The 17,803-nt window shown below is 39.0% G+C and overlaps 1 protein-coding gene across 1 annotated transcript; it reads left to right on the top strand.

The window, feature by feature from the left end:
• Positions 1–644: 644 nt before the first annotated feature.
• On the top strand, positions 645–17,512 carry LOC139948470 (barH-like 2 homeobox protein). The gene is made up of 4 exons (XM_071946620.1): positions 645–784; positions 1,072–1,919; positions 6,824–7,040; positions 13,185–17,512. The coding sequence occupies exons 2-4, from the start codon at positions 1,238–1,240 to the stop codon at positions 13,441–13,443; spliced, it is 1,158 nt and encodes a 385-aa protein (XP_071802721.1). The 5' UTR covers positions 645–784; positions 1,072–1,237; the 3' UTR covers positions 13,444–17,512.
• The last annotated feature ends 291 nt before the right edge of the window (positions 17,513–17,803 follow it).

Raw genomic sequence — 17,803 nt, 5'->3', positions numbered from 1 at the left:
TTTGAATATTGCCATAATGCCTAAACTCGTCGGAAAGTAATTGTTTCGTCAACAAACTTGAAGTTGATGCTCACAGTGGTAAAGGGTGGGCAGCGGCCGGTAGTCCACTCAAGCATGCTTTCTTTTTCTTTTAAAGGGAACCCAGTGGTGCCCTATGATGTTGCACGTAGCAGGGTCATTACCCAATCAACGCAGGGCTTGTAAAAATGTTCGGCTTCACCACCCAATGGTGAAGCCAGCCCTTCAGAAAACGCCGTCATTAAACATTTATGCCGTACATTTTGTCTTCTCTTCCCGGGACGTAGCACTGTTTTTGCCGTGTACGGGAAGCCAATAACATACATTGAGTCCGTGTGTTGCATGCGTGCGTAGCAGACGACCACGGACAGGCGAGTTTTTTTTGTATTCAGGGTTTTCTCTAGAACAGACTGCGCTGCGACATCAAGTGATGGTCTGTGGCTAGCCTGTGTATAAGGGGAAAACCGGTGTCTTCTGTTATGCTAATCAGCATTGCAACGTGCGCGCTCTCTGACTCGTAGGTAGTAGCGAGTTTGATAAGCCGTGACAGAGTAGTCACCAAATCTCACCGGGTCACGTAGTGAAATTGCTCGGCAGCCCAGTTGGCTCTTCAGACGGAGCGCTGAACGGCTGCGGTACTTGATGACTGCTCATGAGAGATATAGCTCGATTACAATTTGTCTTTGCCCCACGACTGTTAAGTGTCCAATTTTCACCCACACCACTTCTGAAATCTCCGGTCAGACAAACGCTTGCACACTTCAAGGTACTTACAACATCACAGCTTCTGATTGCTTTGTTAGCACTAAAGAGCAGCAATTCAAATCGCACCAATTATGTGATTTTATTTACAACTTTTCAAAACTAAAAACCCTTCAATTTTTTTTATCAATTGGTTATATTTTATTTATCTCATCGCTGGCGGTCAGTTCAAAGATGTTCTCATCCATATTATTTTAACTTCTCTTGTGGATTTCGCGTACAGGCATTGCAACGCGAGTGACGAGCATAAGTTTTTACAAATGTTTCACAACTTTTATTCTTTCTTGGCAGGTGACAGGTCTGTGATAGTTGGAAGACAACAGCGTCTTGGACAAGCACTTCATCCTGGAAGATCTATTTTGTAGCTGAGAGTTGTCTGCTCTTTTTGCGGATTTAGTGTGGAGGAAACTTGTTGAAGGACCGCTGCACCTTTTCTCACTAGTTTCTGGACTCACAAATGAGAGCGTTGACTCCACCAATGGAAGCCGTACCGTTGCCAAGACTTCGCTCCCCCCTTACGCTGGCCGGTAGCAGCCCCCGGAGCGATACCAGTTCGGTACCCATGATGAATTCACCAACAGACTCTGACGAGTCCTCGGAGTTTACTACGAGTACGACCACCACAACAGGGCGACACGGAAGCAGTGCATCACGGAGCGGTGGCATCCACGGGCCGGACGCGGCGATCCTCCTGCATCACAGCAGCGCGCCCGGCGCGCTGAACTCACCCGTCGCGAACAGCACATCAGCCCCCGTGGACACCTCAGCTGGGTTGGTCATCAGCATGCCGAACAACAACACCATACACCCTTTGAAAAACTACCACACAGAGCCCGTAAGGACTTCCAACGCACCCTCCTTTCTGATAAGGGACATTTTGGGTGACATGAAGCCGAGGGAAACAAGGGTCGTCGTGTCAGAGGATGACGATGACCTGGACGAGGATAGGGACTCAGACTGTGACAGGACAATGTTTGGTGACCACAGGGACAAACTCACAGGGAGGGATTCGGACCCAGACCATCCTCACCACAGGTATCATCACCACCTACATCACCACCCGGACAATCACATGAAAAGACCGCATAGTGAAGACATGGAAGACGACCCTAAGATCGGACCCTGCGAAATGGGATCAGGTAAAACATCATCTTATCCTCACTTCATAAATGGTGTTGAAAATTACACTTGTAGTTGAAACTAATCCATCATTTTGTTCAGTCAATACTTAAACCTTTTTTAGACAAAAGTGGGTGGTTGAAAAACACCCATAATGGGTGTTAAAATTACACTTGTAGTGTCAACTAATCTACCACTTTATAGAAAGGTTTGCGGTAACATCTTCCAAAAGGCTAATGGTATTAGCCATTATGTTATATGGTGGACACAAAAGGAGTGTACTGTTTGGTTTGGGTGGGTACAGTCAGATTTACAAAACCGAATAGTGTCAAAGTATTATGTCCACCATATCTCAAAGTGGCTTATGATGTTCATTCAATACTAATACCTCTTTTAGACAATAGCGGGTGTTTAAAAAACACTAAGAGTTGTAACTTATTCCACCGTAGTTTTCGTGCTATATAGCTTATATTTAAAGTGTTGAAAATTACACTTGCAGTGTTATCAATGATATTCATTTAACACCAATACCTCTTTTAGACAATAGTGGGTGTTTGAAAAACACAAAGAGCTGTACTTTATTCCACCACGGTGTTCGTTCTATTGCTTATATTCCATGTGTTGAACATGCACCAAATGTGTTACCGTTTTCCATCGGCGTGTACATTTTATAGTCGACCTTCTTGAACAGCGCTAGGTGTTGATATTACACCAACATCAAGACCCTCTTTCATTATGGTGTTCATATAACACTGAAGAACACCCTAGTTGTTTGGGACGAACACATTGTCGCTTATATCGCTACAAAACAACTTAGAAACTTATTTTGATGTGATAAAACAACATTTTCAATCAGCTGTGAGTTTTCAATCAACTGTAACGACCAATAATTACTTAGTGTACAATTTCTAAAGGACTTTTAATTCTAAGATCAATTTCCAAACGTCAATACTCTTTTCAAAAATTGTTAGTGTCAAAAAGAACAATATTATTGCCTTATCAAATTACAGTCAAGAATGAAACCTACAATTATTCTTCATTCAAAAGATGTAACGAAATTAATACACAATATCGTGTTTTAAATAGTACGTTTGTTGTGTCCTAACGTGACTTTAAACAAATTGAAAAGAAGTAACCACAGTGAACCGAACAAATTAACACGCACTTAGGGAATCTCTTGCTTCCACAATACAAATTGTCCTCGTCAAAGGGATTTGGTATGAATTATGGTTGTATTTGGTAAATTGCATTAAACTGTTCGACATGTGTTCACTTTGCCAAATGGCTTTTCATGCACTATTGTTGCCTTATGGATGCTTTGTGTGGTGTCTCGCCGAGTATGCCATGTTTTCCGCTTTACCAACGTCCAGGAATAATTCACGGTGCACCAGATACCCACAATTGGCGATTTGCACCCCCTCTTTTTGGAGGGCGAATTATGCTTTTCATAACATCTTGCGATAAAGCGAGAAGTGCTACAAAGGGTTTCGGCACTAGGAGGTGTTGAGGAAAGCGCCATCGGTTTGTGAATTTCACTTGAAATACTCGTGTGTGTAAAAACGACTGCTAGAATAAGTGTGGGTTACGAAGTCTGTACAATACGTTCCATTTGTTGTGTTAAAAGTCAGTGAAAACTTCACTTACCAGTGTTGTTGATTCATTCAGGAAAACTTTGAGTGAAATTGTGGTGGTTGCTCCCTCCATCCACAAACCAAGCTAGGAGAAGTCTCAACTGTTTCACCCCCAGATCTGCAGATAATAAACAACAAAGTAGTTGTACTTAATTATTTCAATACATAATATTTGTAGTGAGGAAAGCCTGGCTTTGAAGGAATTTCGTGTTTTGGAAATATTGATAATGTAAACGGAAAAACCTATATCGGAGATTGGGGATTTAAGCTTATTTCTGGGTCTTAGAAAGTGGTGGGGTGTTTAATTTGCATTTAAAGAAAAGGTCAGCTTCTAAATTGAAATAGATCATTTCAGGATTGGACAAAACATCTTATCTTTGTTTCACTTCAACGACAGTGTGGGCATGCTACTATCAATCAATTGTTCAGTTTTGAATTTGACGGGTTAAAGTCATCAGTTTCAGGGCTTAGTTGATGACAGTTTTTTGCAGTTCGGTAGAAAAGTCAACTACAGGCCTTTTCGAAAACATAGGCCCCGGTTTGGGCTTCTTCTGTAGTTTCGGAAACGTACACGTTCGGTATGGCACTTTAAACAAACAGACAGAGCCTATACGCCTGGGTGTATGCGTGGTTTCGAAAACGGCCGGTATAAATAAGATTGGCGTTTTCAAAGATTAAATCTAAAAGCTGTGATACACTTCAATACGATTTTCATTTTTGTATGGGTAATATCTGATTACGTGACGAGTTGCGACTGAACGACATCTTTCTCAACTTTCCTGCAGATGGTCACAAATTGTTATATTCCTTAATTGGTATACACATCTAAGAATTGTGACGGACAATTACTTTGTAAGTCTGCTTTGTGATGCTAGCCAGACAAAGCAATCAAAACTGCTACAAGAAAATGTGTTCTGGTATTCTTTCTTGAATGACCTCAAAAGAGTCTATACTAAGTTATAGATCTCAACTATACTATACTATATCTAATATATCTAAACTGTACTATATACCAAACTATATACTATACTACAAAAATGCCAAATCAAGAGAAAATGACGACAATCTTACGAAAGGTCAATAATATTTTTTGTTGCACCTTCAAGCTTGTGTCAAAACAATGACATGATTCGAGCCCCAAGTCCTCTGCCCAACATATGTTTAAATAACATCGATTATAGAGTCCAGATAATTTGTAAAAAACAATTTATTTTATATACATTTATTTTAAACATGCTGAAACTTATACACAACTTCACGAAAAATACAATGTTTAAATTAATATTTAATCGAAAATAAATCCATGTTATTTGAACAATGTACGTCCAAATGTTCAAACCGCCCTTTCAATTTAATTCAAAGTTAAACGAGGAGGTCGCAAAATGTATTCAGATTGAAATATTTGTGTTTTTCTCACTAGATATTGCTACTAAATAATTCACGAAGTATAAACAAAGAAAAAAAAAAGTTTGGAGTGATTATAAAAAGACAATGAGATGTAGAAACCAGTCCCTTGATTTAAGGATTTTTGTATACTTAAAACATCAGTTGTCTCCATTTACTGATTTTAATGTAAGCCTGTTTTTGGTTTAAATGAATCTATAATTTGACGCAGGGTCAGGGGCCTAGAATGCTTTCAATTTCCAGTTTTCATTTTTTGTTGGTTCATTTTGTTTGAACATGGGACATTACTAATGTATTTGTCATTTCGACCTTTAAAGACAAAGTTTATACAAGTTTGGTAAATGTTAAAGACAAGTATCGTCTCTTGGTGTATCCCAACAGATGCATTAATAACAAACATGTAAACATTTGGACTTATCGGGTCACCGAAGTTGAAAGGAAAAATAAAGAAAACATAATCATTGTTGAATATAAATAAATGGTTTCTGAGAAAGTCTTCAAGCCTGAAGCCTTACTTAGATTCAAATTTTGAGGTGTGAAATTTCCACTTTTCCTCTAAAAGTAGACTACTTCAAAGGGGTTGTACTACCAATTTTTTTATACAAAATACACAGCTCTTCTTCGCTCTTAAGTAAGTTTTTATAGTCATAATTACCTTTGAGTAATTAATATTACCCCGATTTAAAACAAATATTTTCCACCAATATCTGCAGTGGAGTACTAACACAACAACTTGTTTTAAAAAAGGCCCAAAACCAGCAAACTCGCAAAACCATCTCAAAACACCACGTCCAGAAATTCTTGACAATCAAAACCAAAGACGTAACACAAATAAAAGCAGATTGCGTCCATAAACGTCAAATTATATCTGACCCTACTGTGTAATATCATAGAGTAAGGGTAATATTAATTTAAAGTGTCGTGAAAAAAAATTAAACACTCCCATTACGAGTTCATTAAACACCACGTCGTAAAAAAAAACAGAGAACAAAAACCTTTTAAACGACCGTACAAGAGAAAGTCCACGCTCGCGCCGTTTTACAGTTTAAAAAACCCCATATGAATTCTTCACAACTCAATGACGCTGAATTGGTTTTCAACGACGGCCGAATGAGCGACAAGGGGGCCCTGATGGGACGCGCCCGTTGCCTAGCCGGCTTCCCCCTTCTCTCGCCCGTGCCGAGTCAGGGCCCCGGGTCCCACGCGGCACGGGCGATATTAGATTTTAATTTGGTTGGAAGTCGTCTAGTGGGGGGAGACCCCCTCGCTAAATGGGCATTAAGTGTGGATTTGTTGCCGGCTATCTCACATCTGTTTCGGTACTGTGTGGCGGGAAGAGTGTAGCTATTACTAATGGGGTTGAAGTCATGTATGATATGACAGCAAGAGTCAGGCGAGCTTTCTTGTCTGGCTACAGGGGAAAACCGCGACGTTGCTGTAAGGATTTGGGGATTGCTTTCAGAGTGGATCCAGTTGGCTCAAGGATTGATCCAGCTGGCTTTAGACGATGATATTTTTACGAGACTATCTTTGTATTTAAGGGATTTAGACAAGAAAACATGAACACAGATTGCGTATTGTGATTTCCCAAAGGGGCTATCTCAATAGAAATCTCGGAGAAAGCGTTTAATTGTTAACAGAAATGTACACGTAGAAGGGACGCAGAAGTTGTGCATTTTCTGTTGTATCTGACCATTTGCTGGTGTGCAAGTTAGGTTCGATTGAGAACTTAGGACGAGTCCTAGGAGATTAAAAAACTTGAGGCTAGTCTCAGTTAGGACGAGTTAACTAGTCTTAACTCTTTGTGAAATCCACCCCTGTGCACTATTCTGTTGTTGCAAGCATTTGCAAGTTTACTGACAATTTGCTCTTCTCGTGTGAATCTCCAGGTAAAGACAACGAGATCTCATCGAGTCGAGACAGCCACAGTCCTGGTAAGTCCAAGAAGCCCCGTAAGGCCCGCACTGCCTTCACGGACCATCAGCTCAACTCACTCGAGAGAAGCTTCGAGAGACAGAAGTACCTCTCGGTTCAGGACCGTATGGAACTCGCTGCTAGTCTCAATCTCACTGACACACAGGTCAAGACGTGGTACCAGAACAGGAGGTAGGTTTCACACTCACTTTCTCTATAGTGTTCACACGGTGGTTTTTAAAAGCAAGCATACCACGAGAAACCGAATTCACTCACTTCCCTGGAGTTCTTATGTGACTTAAAAAGCAAGCATTCCATGAGAAACCGAAATCACTCACTTCCCTGATGTTTACATGGTGGCTTAAAAACAAGCAAACCATGAAAAGCTAAATTAACTCACTTCCCTAGTGTTCACACGAAATCTTTAACAGCAAGCATTCAATAAGAAAACCGTGTAAGTCTGTAAAAATAAACTCGAGCAGCCCATCTCATCTTTTGCATTTGAATATTATGTATAAAGGCCTAATATATTTCCCCTTAAAAGAAGGCTAAATAATCACAATTGAAGAAAGATTCAAATAAATATATACAGATTATGAATTTGTCAACATTGTTGTCAACAAGGCTGTTGAGTATAATGTGACATGAACTAGATTCAATTCGATCTCATTTATGAAACCTCAAAGACCTTTTCATGACAGGGTGTCAATCAAATTAGGAAATAGCCTGCCCCGAAAAAAATTAATTTGCTGACTTAAAACAAAATTGTGCCTGCGAGGTGAACATTCAGAAAGCAATTTTGTTTTGAAGTAATACCAGTGTGGGTGAACAGTTTCTCCCACTTCGACTGTCGCGTTTTCAAGAGATCGAGAGTTTATCTTATCAACACTTCAAGTCGAGTGCTTCCAGTCCAAGACCTACGTTGATGTAAAAACAACAAAATGGCATATTGGAAAACAAATTCTTATGAAAACTTAGAAGGAAAGAATTCCACTTCTTACCACATTAAAGCATCAAGTTGAGAGGCATCCCTTTCTAGATCCAAGTTGAGGTCAATTATTTGATTTTACAGTGCATTGAGTAATCAAATGAAATTTAAATCGTATCCGGCTTTAGTATTGTCCTAAGTGTACTTATAGAAGTTTTGTTTAACCATCAAAAAGTAAAACTTGTTTTTCATGAAAGTGATTTTTGAAGGCAGTTTACCCACCCCCCCCCCCCCCACCTTTTTCATACGGTATTAAGAGTCCGGAAACATAAAAAATCTCCCATTATTTTTTGTAAAATATTTCCCGTTAAATATTTCCCGTGTAAATCGCAGCCAGATGTTAAGATTTACCGCCCTTTCTCCATAAACGAAAACTGACAGCAGTTAATTATTCATGACAATTTTTTTCTCCTTTACACTTTTGTGTAGTTAATTTTGTATTATCACAATTTTGCTGTGTATTTAATTTTTATCGTCGCAGCCGCTAGCAACCCTTGCCCGGATTAAGGAAATCTTCCCCCATCAAAGATGACTGATCCATCTCCAACCAATTTTCCCTGTTTGTACTTCTTCAAACCACAACCCTCATCATAAACCCCCGCTTTAATTCCATTCATAGATGTTTTATTACGCCGGGCCCCGTTCGCCGACCCAAGTTTGACACGCGGACTTTCACGAGAAGAAAAAAAATTCCCGCCTAAAAACTTATCCACACTTGGCTTAACTAAGTAGCAAGGAAGATTAGTTTTTTTTTTCCCGTATCGTTGTTTCATAATTGATATTAGATTCCCAAATAAAGCGAGAAGGGTTGGTTGGACACCGCGCGTGCAGAAAAATAATATGCAGAGTCTGTGACGGGAGGGTTTAAAAGAGAATTTAAACCGACTGGAATTTAGCAAATTACAAGCCGGATTAGGACCCATCAAAAGATTAAAGAAGCTGAGAGTGATTGATATGATAAATATACGAATCCGGGGTGAACTCGACCCCCCCCCCCCAACAAGCTTGTCTTCTCCCTCCGTAGAAGCAATCCATTTGAGAAGAATGTTTTCTTTCGTTTAAAGTCCCGTCAAAATAATTGGGCGTATAAAATAAACAATCTGATTTTGTCCAATTTGTACAATAAATTATATCGTCTCAGAAATCGCCTCTGCTCTACGAGTCCATTGTCTGATTATTTCATGATCGTTGGAAACTCGTTTAAACAAAACATAAATAATGTTTACTGCAATCTTTTGAGAAAGATTATTTCAGTTTCGGAAACATTTATTTTACTGAAAGGAAGAGCAAATCAAAATCACTCTCTTTTGTTTAATACAGAGTATGGTTCAGCATCCTCTATATTAAATTGTTGTTCATCAACATCAATCGTTTGTGGAAAAAGATTCCATAATTTCTACTTATTCACCCGGCAATTCGTCTGTATAACAATTTATAGGCCATAAAATACCAACGTACTTGAATTTACCATCTGCAAAGATTTCTGTCAGATATCTCTTTGAAACTAAACTTCCTCTCACTTTGTTCTCATTCACGATAATTTTAACAAAATAATTTCCATGGTTTTACTATACCTTATAAAACAAGTCGTGCGGCCCTAGACCACCCTTCCCCACTCCCCCTGCCGTTGTTGAAATCACATGACAACCCCAAACAACGCTCTGTCTAAAGATGAACAGAAAGTTCGCATAACAATTATTCCTAGTCCAAAAAGCCAACAGAATGTGTGTACAGAAAAACAGCAAAATCCAGGACAAAACTTTGTACTTTACAACAAGGTCAAAAACACGGACATGTTTTTTACCCTTCCACTTCAGTGCTTACATCAAAATAAAGTCAGCCATTTTCTGAAGTCTTTAAAGTCTTAACCATTCACCAGACACTCCTATGGAATGTCGTAAATAAATACACAAAAATGGCTACCTTTGCTTTCTTTTCTTCAAAGTTAAGAGTCAAAACTGATGTCGTGCGCCCCGACATTCCAAAGTCGATTTTACTACAAAACTCAGGAATGTGTTGTTGCGACAAACCTTTTTCCGGACCTTTTTTCTTGCTCAGTGCCCCACAAAAAATCGTCGGAAGTTTTTGAGACTTTTGTGTCAATGTGCAACGAACTGCGAGGGAAAAGTTGGTCGGGGGGGGGGAAACAAGTTTTAAGAATGAAATTTCTTCTTTATTAATGCGAACAAGCATGGTGTGTTCTGTAGATTATACCCACTTTTTGAAAAAATAAACAAATTTGATTACAGTTGACTGAAAGTACACGTTCGCTGGTTCGTCGCAAAGTCACGAAAACTTGTTATTTTTATAGCAAAGTCAATGTTATGTCTATGGAGTAACTTTGGAAATAGAACCAACTGGCGGATGGATACATGACTACCATTCTAATTAGTGATGCAAGAAAATAGCCGTCGCTTTTGTTTGAGCGGAGTTTGCTGAACTGGCCATGGTTCGATGCATGGTGGCGCTCTCACCTGTTTTGCACGGTGCAGTATCAAATCGTGGTGGAACAAGAAATTAAGTTTAATCGAACTCAACGAACCTTTATTCATACGTTAACAAACTATTAAAACCCATTCCCAACTAATTGAAAACTATAAGAAAGAAACAGAATAATTCAATTTGGTACCGGTTTTATAGAGGCATATTATACATACGCCCTATTTCACTAACAAGAAAACTCGGGAATAAAAAAACCCGGAATTTTGGGCGCATTTTGAGAAGCAAGATACGCTTAATACGATTTTAAACTAACGAGAATGTTAATTTAATCTTTAAAGATCCTTATATACATCACAACGTTATTTGTTCAACACATCTCAATAACAGCGGAGAGCAGAAATTTAATGACCATTTGATCAAATTCAGGAGCCTAACTCAAATGTTAGTTTGTGCTGACGTCAAACGAACAAATTCCGAATTTCATTTGCAAAGCATTTTTATGAACCCAGTTTCAGAGCTACCCATCCACCGAAACAACCACATTTTCTTTTCTTTGCCTTCTAACAGCATCTCTTTTTGCTTCGTGTATTTTCCCTTCTTTCTTATAAATCTAACTGTTTAAAAAAAGAGGTGACAAAACCCCACACATAAAGCTTTGGAAAAGTACACTATAAGCCCACTTGTATTTTGCATTGCACCGTTTTGATTGAACTACAGCCAGCAAAACGTTATGCCCAATTATCGCGAATTTGTTTTTGTCCCCCCCAAAAATGTGTTCAATTTGGCGTGAGCAAAGCGTGCACAAGCGAAGCTTTCCCCCCGCTAGCTTTTGTCTTTGTCAAGTAAACCTGTAGCGAACCCTCTTCACAAAAAAAAAAAAAAAAAAAAAAAAAGGGCATCAAAAAAATAATAATAATATCACGGCCTGCTGTATCGTCTGTTGTAGTACAATAACTTTTGCCCCCAGGGTGTACAAAGTGGGCTATTATGTTTACGATTTTCCCTCAAAAAGAAGAAGGAAATTAGTGGTCACACAAACAAGAAATTGCCTAAATAAACGGGTAGCAAGCGCGTAATGATTATGACAACAGTGGGAACAAGGAAGGTGTTTAGTAATCGATGCTGGATTGAGAAGGTCATTGGTTTTAGAATGCAGTCGGACCGCGGCCAGTCACTGAACTTTTCTGTGGTCACTTGTAGCTTTAAAAAGTACAAATTGAACTGGATGTGTGTTTTAACAGACTGAATAGTGTGCAGTTTTGCTGTGGCCGCCATTCTCCCATATCCTTTTGGACCTTTGTTAAGCAAATGACTTTAGTCCTTCTGAACCCGTTACTTTGATAACTGATACAATCAGATTTGGGACTGTAAAAGTTTTAATAAGGTGTCATTGATCATTGTGGGTTTTTGTGTGGAAAGGTTCATAGATAAAGTAAATTAAATTAAAATATATGAATAATTCAATAAGTAAATACAGAAAACACATAACTAACAAACTAACTAAATAACTTTAAAAAAATAAAATAAAATAAAAACCAAACAAACGAATACACAAACAGACAAAACTTTGCCAGATTATTGGGAAACATACCTTAATTAAATTCGTCTATTTTTACTGGAAAAAAAGAAATAACTGTCAACAATTATTTAACAAAGTCCTGAAGGTAATGTTTTCACCCTCCAAGTACGGACAATTAAACACGCTGGCCGGAATAAATTGTTATGAATTACTTGAGTTCCTACTAAAATTGATAGTTAACAACGATCAAGTTTAAAACACGCTTAAATAAATATCAAACTTCATTGTATGGCGGGGGTAATTACTATTACATGGATCAGGTAACATTCATAAAAACACCACAAGTTCAAGTTGGTCACGAGACGTTTCCGTAAAACAACAAAACCCATTTCCCCTTTGCATTCGACAACCCCGTTTCCCCGGACTCGTCAATACCCCCCAATAAAATAAAATCTGTTATCACAAAAGTGTGTCCCGAAGAAAAAGGCTATATTCATAACCCACCACCAACAAAAGCATTCAAAGTCATGAATCCAAGTGCGAAAAAATACCCCTCCGAGGTGATTTCTCCCCTTTTTGCCTTTCTCCCTTGTTTTGTTTTCCTTTTTACTGTACATAACCAACCAACAACAAACTGAACACAATCAAAACCGCGGCAGCAGCAGCCCTTGTAAACTCCAAAGAAGGAAAAATAGCAGCGGAGTCGAGGCGGCGGAAGTGCCGTACAAAACAGTTTATGCACGGTAGGCTGGCTCGCTCCAGGTTCGGTCACAGGCGTTGATTGTTCGAGACAAGCAGCGGAGTTTAACCTTACGCCGACGGGGGCGAGCAGTGTGTCTCTGTTAAGAACGTCCGGAGGGCGCTAAATTATTGGGTAACTCCAAAATATTGGCCAGGCCCTACATCATCTGGTGATACTTTCTAGACTATAACCCTTTAGGAAATCATTTGCAATTGAACGATTACTAAACTTTTTAACGTCTTGTTTTCTTCCTCGGTTTGGCCCGAAGCCTGTGACCGCCTTGTTTCCATTGGAATTGTGTAATGTGGGGTGCATTTATACGAACTTAAGTTGAACGGTTTGGGTCAAACTTACCGGAGAATAGGGGCTTACACCACGGCACTGCAGAACTCTATTGGATATTGTGTTACATCGTCATTGTGTTTCTTTCAAGTTTCTAGTTCACGAGTTAAGAACGCCAGACCCGAATATGCAATGGAGGAAAAACACTCGTTGTTCACTTCAAAATAAGGCTGTTGTATTAGGGACGTGTTGTGCCGTTTTTCAAAACTGACGCCATGTGCGTTTCTCAACACTGTTTCATGTTTAGTAAACGTTGATTGCACATCACTTACCTATCTTTCTTTCTTGTTTTTCATTGTCCAGAACAAAATGGAAACGCCAAACAGCCGTTGGTCTGGAGCTTCTTGCCGAGGCGGGTAACTACACTGCATCAATGCAGAGGATGTTTGCCCCACCCTTCTACTACCATCCGACCCAGGGTATCGTGTCCAATCTGGACGGTCTGTACAACCTCCACGGCGGGCAGAGACCCGTGTTTCCGCGTCTATTCCTCCACGGTCTCCAGCAACACGTGAGCCACTTACCGCTGGCACCGAGAGCTCTTCATCCGCACAGCCATTGATGAGCCAAAACGTCTCCAAAAACAACAATGGTGGTGCCAGTTTCCTGACGAAATCCCCCAAAACAAAGGATTAAACCCTGAAACAGTGGACTGCTGTCTTGTTTTCAATAAAACTCAGCCCCATTTTTGTTCCATCCGAACGCTAAATGAGCCAAATCACCTTGCTACATGTTCTCTACCACGTGCCCAGTTACCGGTCACCCGGAAGTTGAAGCCACAATGTTACCTGGTCCCCACCTCCACTTTTGATGCGTTCCATGATGCAAGACTGGTAGCCGTACGCCGATGTTGACATGTCAAGCTGCAAAGAACGGGGCTCGAACCAACGACCACAAGTGAGCACGAGGTCGTCCTACTGCTTTACACATTCCCAACAAGTGTATGTTGTCTGGGCCCTAATATGACAGCATCATCAGAATGCATCCTAGCGAAACAACATGTTTAAAAACAATTTCCTCGAGAATGACACTCGAAAAACGGCCTACTAGTATAATTTTTACTGGTGATGAGCCGAATAAGCTGTCAGTTAGACAGGCTTCGTCAAAAATAAGGCCCTTTCACAAATACTGAAGGCCTACTATGTTTTTGAGGGAAAACTATTGAGGGGAAAAACTAAGTGTACGAACAGGGCCTACATTCGTTGAAAAGCTTCTGAGCAAAAAGTATTACCAGGGTACACTTTAGAAGGAAAACAGTCGAAGGAACTGTGACATGGTATTCATGGCTGGTAAACCAATTCCTGCTTGGGCAAACTATGTTTGCGCTTAGCTATTTGTGCTTAACAGCTTTTATGACAATGGACCGATGCCTTTTGACAGCATAGTGCAATAACAATGGGGTGAATTCTACTTAGCTGATTGTGAGTTCCTGACAGTTCCCAAGTTGACAGTGTCGCTGTGGTATCGAGTGTTAAACACCAGACAGTATTCGAAAATATTTGTTAAAGTTTCATTCGCTATCAATCATACACTTAAATGGTGATGCAATTTGTACGGCAAACAACCATGTTGAAAATTGCTGTTTCTCGACAACATGAAGAGAATTCTTGATAAAATTCCTAACAAGAACTTTTGATCTTACGTCTGCAAAGGACATTGTCAGCTCACAACTTGACATGTCTTTCAATCGGACGTGTCTGGGGATTTTACAATACCATACTCAAGACACGTCAAGTTGCACATACAACAAACAAAGGGTATAAAAAGGTGTATTTTGTGTTACTGTAAGATGGAATTTAATATCTATTTATACAAAAGAAAAGTGAGTACAACGCAGAGAGATAATTCCCGCCAATTTTGACTGGCGCTTAGGTAAAACTTGTTTTGTTTTGTTGGCACACTGTAGGAATTATAAATATATATTATCAAAAGAGTCTATTTTCGTATGAATACCTGACATGCGAAATGTTAATTAGTGTTCAATGTCTTTCTTTCTGAAGTGCGGGACTATTAACTATTTCATGAATAGAACTAAAGACATGTCTCTGATATTACTAGATTATCTGGTTTATGGGAAATTGTCTGTTACGTGACAATCGGAAAAGTTATTAAATAGAGATTTTGCTTATTCTATAGATTTTTTTTTTATTTCAAAAATGAAATACAACACGCAGAGTTTTCAACAAACAAAAACAGTCGATAGAGATTTTTTTATTCTATATTAAAAAAAAAGTCCAATAAAATTTGTGTTTTTTTAGAATGAAATTCAACACGCAGGGTTTTCAACAACAAAAACAGTCAAGAAATCAAGTGGAGATTTTATTAGACGACTGTTTAGTGTTTAATCCCTCAATTAACAGGGAATAACCGTGAGTATGGAACTACGCAAAGAAAGCCGCTCGCTGAGCGTGAATTCCCCAAAATGATATTTTTTTATCGCTGGTCTACAGCGCAAAACAAAAGATGAGAAAATTTAACAAGGATAGACTTAATTCCCAAAAGAGATAAAAGATTTAATTTGTTTATATATTGTATACGTAGTAAGAATACATCTTGCCAGATTGATTGTGTAATTATACGAAACGAGGGAAAATGTTTCCCGCTAGACGAAATAAGTATAAGACCGCAAGTTTTTTTTTTTTAATAATCAAGTTTAGCTGGCTTGAGAATATTTAATATAATCTAAGTTATACGTTGATTATGAGGTGGGTATATATAACCAGATAGGGAACACTGGCTCGTTTTTGTTGGAATAACTGTACGGGGACAATTTAATTAAACGCGAATCAAACGGAATTATATACGTCTGGAAGTTAATTTGGGGTTGTTTACAGCGAGCGAGGCTCGGAGACTCGTCTACGAATTAGAGATCAAAAACAAATAATAGACAGAAGAAATTCGGAGATCTTTTTGTCATTGTTAGTTTCTTTTTCTTTGCAAATGGTTTGGGATTGTTTGGCTATAGCTTAAAAACATCAAACGGGCAGTTTTGGGGAAATGGTGATATGGTTTAATGGGGAAGAATGAATGCAACAAAGAAGTATCTCATATAAAATGCAAGGTTAAACACTAACAATTAATAAATTATAACAATATTAACAAAGAACCATTTTGCAAAGTACCTGCTGCCATTCCAATAGCCTTTGTTATCAATTATGACCCAAACATGTATGCATCTTTAATCAGCACTAGTTAAAAAGGCTGTCTCGGAAGCTATTATTACGGTACTTAGCTGTTAGCTCCGCCCACTATTAAAACCTTGAATATTTTAACGACGTCACTAATGAATAATTCAAAGCCTTTTCTGGATAAGAGCAGTTGGTTAAGCTGGTTTAAAATTCATATGAATACGAAATGGTAATTTGTTAACTTAGGCGTACTAAGTATGCATAAACTAACAAATTACCATTTCGCTACACGAATCCATGGACCATACGCACATGGCGTCATTTAAGTTTAGCGTTCTCAGCTGGAGATCAAAAGAAGGTTGCTGATTGGCCCATCATGTGCGTTGTGCGTACTGAGATGCGCGTTTGCAATCGCTGCAACATTGTTTTAAATCCAAGATGGCGGCGTGGTGACGTCATTGCATAAGGTCCATTGCATCGTTTAGGTACACGAAGAATGCAACCATAACGTTTGACATAAACATTCAGATTCGCACTTCTTTAGTGCGTGATTTATTCCATAAACTGCATTAATCGAAAGCAGAACATCATTCCGAAAGCCTACACAATAATATTATCAAAAATACCATATAAATAAACGAGAATCATTCCTTTTTAAAATGGCATTCCAAAGTAACAGACCAATGCCATTTAATGCCAGTTGATTATCTTGTGTTGTTGTAAACAAACCCAAAATGTTTATTATTTGTTCTTAAATGTCCTCTAAACCTACCACTGATTACCAGGTGAGGGAATCAGATTGTTGTAATATAAAGCTGTTTGTATAAAAAACAAAAATCACAAATGAGGGGAATTGTGACTTTAAAAAAAAAATCGAAGACAAAAAAGAGAGACATGAAATGTGTATAATGGTTGCACTGATGCGTAATCGAACTGTGTAGATTTATTTGTATAGTACAGTTTTTTCCGTGAAACTTGTGAGGTCAAATAAAAAAAACGGAGCTAGCTCAAAGAGCGTATACAATGATTCAATGACTGTGTCATCAGTTGATTTGATTTATAGTGTTTGTATTCTGTATACCCCCCCCCCCGAAAAAGTAATAATAACAGTACAATTATTTGAGGGTGTTAATCTTGAGATTGTGAAGAGGGAAGTCAGTTATCGATATATCTTTGTCGATAGTATTGATCAGTGATAGCATTGATTATAGACAACATGAAATGGACGGGTTTGGTGGGGTGGGGAGTTGGTGGTCTTGAAATTAATCAGACTTCGAAAGGTCGCTGGTCCAAATCCCATATTATGTACATTTCCCTCTTGTGGATATCGCAAAGCATTGACTATTGCCCAAATGTTTAAGAGAAGTATCATTAGTGAATGACGACACTTCGCATATGAAAAGGGCGTAGAAAGAGGGAAAATATCGGGTAGGTTCAACCATAGAGAAATTACCATCTTTTTTTCTGATGCATGGTTCAAAGAAGTTCGTTACGACAACAGAGGGCGCCTTTGAACACGAAGAGCCTGCCTTTATAGGCAATGTACACAATTTTTTGGGCTACGGCTATGGCTGGATTGCTACGTCATCACGCGTTAAGGTATAGGACGTCCTTAGCAACACCCTTAGCATCAGTCGTAGCCGTACCGGATAGTTCGGATACAGCCATGAAGACACACAGCAACGTGTCGGTCAAGGGACCTTTTCGGCTAAGAGCAATTTCATCAACAACTGGTTGCCCTATCAAGATGCAAAACGGACTATGCCCCTGTTCAAAAACACAACTTTTAGGCTA

The sequence above is a fragment of the Asterias amurensis genome, chromosome 15 (assembly GCF_032118995.1).
Source record: "Asterias amurensis chromosome 15, ASM3211899v1".
NCBI lineage: Eukaryota > Metazoa > Echinodermata > Asteroidea > Forcipulatida > Asteriidae > Asterias > Asterias amurensis.
This window is presented reverse-complemented; position numbering and strand designations above follow the sequence as displayed.

Excerpts from the sequence above, each read along its gene's own strand:
- LOC139948470 (XM_071946620.1), top strand. The coding sequence starts at position 1,238 with ATGAGAGCGTTGACTCCACCAATGGAAGCCGTACCGTTGCCAAGACTT. Across the intron at positions 1,920-6,823 it reads ACCCTGCGAAATGGGATCAG|GTAAAGACAACGAGATCTCA; the intron begins GTAAAACATCAT and ends GTGAATCTCCAG. Across the intron at positions 7,041-13,184 it reads ACGTGGTACCAGAACAGGAG|AACAAAATGGAAACGCCAAA; the intron begins GTAGGTTTCACA and ends TTCATTGTCCAG.